This window comes from Eurytemora carolleeae, unplaced genomic scaffold (assembly GCF_000591075.1).
Source record: "Eurytemora carolleeae unplaced genomic scaffold, Eaff_2.0 scaffold2304, whole genome shotgun sequence".
NCBI classification, from domain to species: domain Eukaryota; kingdom Metazoa; phylum Arthropoda; class Copepoda; order Calanoida; family Temoridae; genus Eurytemora; species Eurytemora carolleeae.
Window position 1 is genome coordinate 12918 of NW_019398196.1, and position 8321 is coordinate 21238.

General features: G+C 32.2%; 1 protein-coding gene across 1 annotated transcript in view; it reads left to right on the top strand.

The window, feature by feature from the left end:
- Positions 1-7264, top strand: part of LOC111716987 (uncharacterized) — a 13773-nt gene extending 6509 nt beyond the window's left edge. Inside the window, exons 6-7 of the mRNA XM_023492502.1 lie at positions 5010-5042; positions 6460-7264. Coding sequence (XP_023348270.1) covers positions 5010-5042; positions 6460-6514 — 88 coding nt within the window. The 3' untranslated portion in view covers positions 6515-7264. The remainder of the gene's footprint in view (positions 1-5009; positions 5043-6459) is intronic.
- The last annotated feature ends 1057 nt before the right edge of the window (positions 7265-8321 follow it).

Sequence of the window (8321 nt, forward strand, 5' to 3'; positions counted from 1 at the left end):
ATGTAGACGAGGCTATATTCTGAAGCACTGTGTCTGAGATACACTTACAAGAGCCAAAATTCTTTTGTCGAAAATATCAACTCCTTTTCTAACCTTTCTTATCCCATTTGTCATTATTAAGGCAGAATTCTGACATTTCAAACCCTGCTTTGTGCAGTGAATTTTTTTTTCTCCAACCTGTAAGAATATTGAATGATGAATATGTTTGTACCTGAACAGAGTCAAAAATTCACTGCTCTTTTTTTAATTTTGTTTAAAATTCTTAATTTAAAAATAAATTGCAAAAAAAAATTTCTAATAATTAGGAAGCACACAGTCGGAACATCATCTGCTCGACCGTTGTAGTGTTGGAATGGAAAATAGCCTCACAGACAAACAAACATGTAAACAAATTCAGTTAAGAGGAAAGTAATCTTTGTTTTAGTAATTTTATTGTTTTATGACATCAACTGACCCTTTCTCCTGTGCAGGTTGACCTGTTCACCCAGATCGGGAATCCCTAACCGTCCAAAATACCAGGTGAACTTTCACGGAATTCCCGGTTTCCTTCGGGCCCCAGCTTGGCGTCGAGTTAAAATTAACTAACAGAGTAGATACACCAACAGAAAATAGGGATAAATATTCCCTGTTCACAAAATCATCGTTTTGCTCAACTGCTACTATAAACTTGAAGAGAAAACTCAATGAGAAGGACTCAATAAAAGAAACTCAATATATAACAAGCCAGATTGAAACGATTAAAGCACTATCTTTTGCACGGACATTTATTTTACATGATTTATACAAATACAAACTGAGGATCAACCGAAGTTAATCCTGGAATCATAGATGAGCTTAATTCTCCTCCTGGAGATACTGGAGATATTATCGACCGCTCTCCTCTACTACTTCATCAAGACTAACCCTCTTCTGGGAAACAAAGGTGGACGCCTAGTTGGCTTTCTCTGCCGACCAAATTACCGTTATCATGTTCCTCTAGATAAGGGTCACGAGGGTTCGAATCCCGTTACTCTGGAAAGTTTTCTATCCTCCTTGGTAACAGACCGAGTAACGGGTTAAAATCAATATTATTTGTTTGTCAGTTCTCACTTTATAAGCTTGGGTTGAATGAACTGGGGGAACAAACTTTCCATGTATGTACATTTCTGGATGGGTTTACACTACATTATAACTTTGACTTTTATAAACTGGATTGCAGTGAAACCATTTTTGCTGATAACTTTCAATTTTTATAAACTGGATTGCAGTGTAACCATTTTTGCTTATAACTTTCACTTTTTATAAACTGGATTGCAGTGTAACCATTTTTGCTGATAACTTTCCCTTTTTATAAACTGGATTGCAGTGTAACTATTTTTGCTGATAACTTTCACTTTTTATAAACTGGATTGTAGTGAAACAATTTTTGCTGATAACTTTCACTTTTTATAAACTGGATTGCAGTGTAAACATTTTTGCTTATAACTTTCACTTTTCATAAACTGGATTGCAGTGTAACCATTTTTGCTTATAACTTTCACTTTTTATAAACTGGATTGCAGTGTAACCATTTTTGCAAGCATCATGACAACTCCTCCCACATCGTTAAATTTAGAAGGGACACCCTAAACTAACGAGAGAGAAGCATTCGGTTGCTTTTATTTGAAATCAAACGTGCTTTCGTCTATAAATCAACAGTCTTTAGACTTACAGATTTGTTTATTTTATACATTCAAATGTATATGCCAACAAAAAAGTATTGTAGATAAAAGGCTATAAAATTATGTAAAAGGGGTCATATTGTGATCGAAAGTCACAGTTTTCTTAAATATTGACAGAACCGTTAAATCCACGTGAGGGACACCAAAGTCCTGGGCATATGTCAACAATCTTACAATAAAAGTTTCTATAAAGGTATTTCTGTTTATTATCTCACAAATAAAGGACTATATCATAGAAACAACAAAGAAAAACTGTCAGAATTCAACACTTTTTAAGTTAAAAAATTGTAAATTGTAAATTAAGAAAAACTGTCAGAATTCAACACTTTTTAAGTTAAAAACAAAATATCTTACAATAAAAGTATCTGTTTATTATCTTATAAATAAAGGACTATATCATGGAAACAACAAACAAAAACTGTCAGAGTTCAACACTATTTAAGTTAAAAAAAAACCAAAATATCTTCTTCATTTTAAGGATATTTCTATGAATAGAAAATGCATTCTTGAATTGGTGGCCGGTTACTTGAAATTATATATACAGTCCCTTTAATATCAAACATCTAGAAATAAAAAACTATCACTGAAAAAGAGACAGGGAGGGAGGGGGTGACTTATTATTACATGTAAAACATCTTGTTAACTACAGTTATCACAAAAATATTTAAAACATATATATTTACAGTTTTAACATTTACTTCAACAACAAAGAATAAACCAACGTTGCTAGATTGTTATTTTAAAATTAGAAGAATAAGAATAAACCAACGTGGCTAGATTGTTATTTTAAAATTAGAAGAATAAGAATAAACCAACGTGGCTAGATTGTTATTATAAAATTAGAAGAATAAAAATAAATATTATAACTACAAGGTTGCCTACAAAGAATAAGACTATAATGACGACCTTTAACTTGTCTTAAAGGGACTGTAAAGGAAAAAAAGAGTGTATAGACTGAAACCTGAGAATCTTAGTTGAACGATATCTATAAGACATCTAGTCCGTATTACGTCACCAGAACTTCAGCCAATGGCAGTGCAGTATACTGGTCATGTGATTTCAGTCTGTATCACGTTACAATGGTACTGCACTGCCATTGGCTAAAGTTCTGGTGACATAATACGGACCATATGTAATTATATTATCAATTATATCTCTTAAAAATGCTAAATAAAAATTAAAAAAATATAATAGGAGAAAACCTGAGATTCTCAGGCTCCTGTGGGATATCATCTTTTCCAGAATGGTTGCGTATTTGTTGAATATGATCTGTTTAAAATACTACAACTTTTATACAAAATTGCATATATATGAATTTTCGTATAAATTTGACGCAGTTTTATATCAAGTTCTTGAGACAGAAACATCAGATAGATGTTTTATATGTATCGTTCAACGCCTGAGATTCTCAGGTTTCATCCTATATCCCCCTTGATTTTTCCTTTACAGTCCCTTTAAGGTTAAATTTGACTTTCTGATTTTCTTCATAATAAATCTCTTCGTTCATATATATTCAGGGGCGGATACAAGGGGGGGGGGACATTCGCCCCCCCTGAATTTGGAATTTTTTTTGTTCCTATTTTCAGAATAGCTTCTCAGTAGTATGCTTAAGGGAAAGAAACCCTAGTGCAAAACAGGAAAAATATTTGTCTTAATAAACTATAATGTGTGAAAAGTTAAAAATCTAGTTTTTTATTCAAATTTTTTTTTCCAAATTATGAATTTTTTTGTTCCTAAAAAATCTTGCCCCCCACCTCACTTAAATCCCGTATCCGCCCCTGTATATATTTGTTTGTATATATATATGTTAGCTATAGCTGGCTAAACGGCTGGGCCAAATGGGCTGAATTTTTTTAAATTTTTCTTTTAAAATTCAATAAGAAGACATCAATAAATTCTTACACGGTGAAGTTTTTATCATCTGTGGATATCCCTGTAGCTGATTTAATATAATTAATATCATAATCTTTAATAACCCAACAAACTAATTAAATTTAAAAATCTGTCCGAGCAATAACTTTAGAGTTGAAATCTAGTTAATTTTTTAAATGATATGATTAATTCTGTAAACCTAGAAATCAGCAACAAATTTTGGAAATTGTCATGGGTTTGTCTTGGGTAAAAATAAAAGCTTGATATTGCACTTAATTCTCTAATTGTTACCTTTAGCTGATTGCAGATTTGATCAATCATGCAAATTATGTCAAATTTTGAACCAACTCACTAATTCATCTAGAAATTTAAGTTTGAGGTTGTGTTTTAAAGGGACTGTAATCAGACTTTTAAGTGACCTCACATTTAAAGAGGTAAAGTGTACCATTATAAATAAGGCATGTCAATCTTTAACTAGGTGGTCACTTGAAATTACGTATACAGTCCCTTTAAGAACCTTGTTTTACTATTGTCCTCCTTTTGTCACTGTAGTGGAGTGTTTATAGTATAGAGGGCGCAATATTCAATTCTACAAATTATAGGTGGCGCTGTTTTAATTCACTTGAACTGGTATAGAGGGCATTGCAATTGGTTGAAAAACATTAAAGGTGGCGGTGTTTTGATTCACTTGAATTGGTATAGGGGGCGCTGAAATTGGTTGAATCACGGTATAGGTGGCGTCGAAATTGGTTGAATCATGGTATAGGGGACGCTGTAATTGGTTGAATTATGGTATAGGGGGCGCTGAAGCGGGTAATGATTGATATTTCTTGCTTCCTACTCGAAATGCCGTTTGTCTTCGTCCCACGGGAAATTTTCCCGGAAGTCCAAAACAGGTTTTGGGTATAACCATCCTAAACAAAAACAAAATACTATCATTAAAATTGGGTAATTTCTGACCTTAGGGGTTGAGTCGAGGCCCTAACTCAACTTTTGGCCCGAAACCTCGGTTGATGCTCGGCCCCTAGCCCATCCTAACGCTCGGCCCAGATTAATGTTACATTTTATTAATCTGATTTCTTACAATCCAAGTTGGTTTCTATTCCATATTCTTAGGTACCCACAGCGATAACCAGGCTTTTTTCAAACTCGAAGTTTTCAAAATTCTATTCGTCATGCAAATGACATATACGTGAATGGGCAATATTTATATTTTAGATTTAATTCACTGTGAAAATAACTTAATTTATATAATTAACACTGTTAAGGCAAGGAATATCATTGTGTACGATCCTTCCATCTTTTTTTCTGAAACAAGAAACCTGTTACTTAGGAAAATTTAATCAACTTAAAAAAAAAGATTCTCTAGAAAGTTACTTCAACAAATACCTCTTTATAAATTATAAAATATTAAAAAGATGATTAAAATGGAATTAGAGCAACAACATCACTGGTCTTGATTAGGAAAAGGTTAGTATCACTGCCAGGGGTGTGTACACTGTACAGGGGAGCTTTAAGGGCTACCCCCAGCCCCCTCTCCTCTGAACAAGTTAACTATATTTTTCAGGGGGGATTCAGCCCTTTATTGGTACTGAGTCTCCCCCCCTCCTGGAATGTTAAAAAGGTATTTGGCCACCCCCTGGACAGTTCCTGTATACGCCCCTGCACTATATAGTTGTTTGAATAATTTTAACGATTTCAACGATTTAAAAACTGCCATTTTAAAACTTTAAAACTTTCCCCAACTCCGTTAACTAAGTCCTAAAACAGAGGGCTTAAGGCGTATATCTTAATTATAAAATGAATATGCAGGGAATGGTAGGATAGAAGAAAGGAAGGTAAGAGGAGACGCCATATCCTTACCCCAATTCTCCAGTGTAAAAGAAAGCCCAAGTAATATTTAAGAAAACGAAGAACCTGAACCCTAAGAAATCCAACCAGAATATGAGAGATATCCTACAATACCTATCCTAGATTAACCTGAGCTTAAAACAAAGAGCACATCTATAGAATAATGAAGCTTAAAATGTCTGAAGATGATCAATATATTTATTATTTAATCTAAAAGAGACAAAAATTACAATCTGTTCAAAATAATGGAAAAACAGAAATTTTAATGAAATAGATGCTTGAAAAAGGAACCCTGAGCAGTACACATTATGGATTTATAATACAAAGGAAAAATTAACTTAACTTCAAATTAATTTTTATTCCTGAACCAAAAGAGAAACTAATCTTGTTCTTTTGAAACCAATTTGTGTCTTTTGTCAATGATAACGTGACTAAAATGATATCATTGCTGCAAACTCCAATAAACCTTCATGATCCATAGTTAAGATAAAACCAAATGTTTGAGTCTGAAAAATAATTATTTCCAGTAAATTATCCGTATAGAGACCCAAACCACATGTAATGTTACTTCTTTTCTCTCTTTGTTAATTCTCCAAGAAATGAACACTGAGAAATGAAAATTGTCAATGAATGAAAAATAAAAATTATACATTGTACAACATGTTACAAAACATGTTGTATTGTATATATAATACACTCTATATAATGATACATGGTTATTGGTTACCCACAAAGGATGGAACTTTAAAATTGTACATTGTACAACATGTTACAAAATTTGTTATGTATTGTATATATAATACACTCTAAATAATGATACATGGTTATTGGTTACCCACAAAGGATGGAACTTTAAAATTGTACATTGTACAACATGTTACAAAACATGTTATGTATTGTATATATAATACGCTCTAAATAATGAACTTGGTATAAAGTAAGCATCATGTTAAGTTAAATTAGCTGTACACAATGTACAGGTGTATACAAACTACCATAAATTAAGTATATTCTAACCATTTTAATTTTATTTCAGGCCTGAATCCGACAGCTCCGAGGATAAATCTGAGGACAACCTCAATGATAATTAAATAGACTCCAACTAACCCGAAATAGAGTAAATCTGGGGTTATTATATGAGACGTCAAAAGTGATTTAGAGAGCTATGAATACAATCCAGTGAATAAACTCAAGTATAGAATAATGTTGTGACGTCATATCCCTGGGGTCATTAAAATGTACCTAGTTTTTATATTTCCACCAATCAGAGCAAATTTTAGATCATTATCCCAATTAGGTGTATAGAATTATCCCAATTAAAAAGTACCTAGTTCTTTCTTTCCACCAATCAGATTTCATGCAAAGCAATTATATCAACTATCCCCTACTCCCCTTAGGACTATTTAAAGGGTTCCCTGTACCCCCCTAGTCCAATCAGATTTCATGAAAAGCAATTATATTAATTATCCCCTACTCATCCTAGGACTATATAAAGGGTTCCCTGTACCCCCCTAGTCCAATTAGATTTCATGAAAAGCAATTATATCAATTATCCACTACTCTCCCTAGGACTATATAAAGGGTTCCCTGTACCCCCCTAGTCCAGTCAGTGGTGAGAAATTTTCCTCGAGAATTGTCATTTCGAGTGTGAGATATCCCCCATCTAAGTTTTTATTTATTCATTTTTCCCCTTTTTCCCCTATTAAGTAATTTTAAGGCTCTATTTACGCTACTGTTATATTGTTGATACTTTTTACCCAGGGGGGATTTATATTCATGTCTATGTATCTTTAGCTTATAAGTTTTCGTTTAAAGTATGATAATAAATCTAGTTTAGATTATAAGTTTGTTGGAGGTTTCCCTCTTTAGTATAGATAACAGATTAGATTGTAGAATAATTTCAGTTAATTGTGTTGCAAAGCTAAAACTTATAGAATAGTAGATTTAAATACATACGAGTATTTTAGTTTGAATTCATACAAGTGTGCTTTAAGGCTAAAATTCACAATAAATTTAAGAGTTTTCATGTAGATATAAAAATTGTCACAAAATGATAATTTTTCTAAATTTTTCTTTCATTTTTTCGGTAAACATCATATATATATATATATTTTATCATCTGGTGAATAACTGACATTGGACTTTCATCGATACCAAAAATTAATATTCGAATTTCCCAATTGGAGAAAAATTATAAATTTTCAGAAAAAAAACATTCCAAATATTTAATTTTTCTCAAATGTCCACACTTGTCCACATTGAATTCTGATGGGAAAGTATTTTGAATATTTACAGGAATGCCCGCAAAAAAAAATTTGCCCCCAAGCAGCACGTTTTTGAGAAATTGAATCTCAAAGTTTCAAAGTTTGGGATTTTTTCTAAACACTTTTTAAAGAAAATTATGTTGAGATAGTGGGGAAACACTTCAGAATTTAACAAAGAACCTGTAAAATCTTTCCCTGGAATATTTAGTAAGATGAAAATTTCCCTGTATGATTCTTGAAGGACTGCAGTTTGGTTTTGGTGAACTATATTGACGTACTAAGCTTAAGGGTGTCAGAAATATTTTTTTTGCATTTTTTTGAAAACGTCCCATAAAACCTAAAAACGTTTAATTTTGATAAAGCTTTTTGTTCTGGGTGATTGCATTTATTTATAGAAAACTTTCTTAAACCGACATGTTTTTTCTAAATTCACTTTGTTCAGAGTTTAAGTCAAAATAATTATTGCTTTATATCGATGTGAAACCTTTCAGAAAGTAGGAAAAATTTTGCAAAAAAAAATTTGCCAAACCAAACAGAATTTTTATTTTGAACAAAAATATTTAGAACTTATATAGAAGCTTTTCTGGGTTGCACTTTACTCTAGTTTTGCATTATTTTCATTTGTGTATAACAG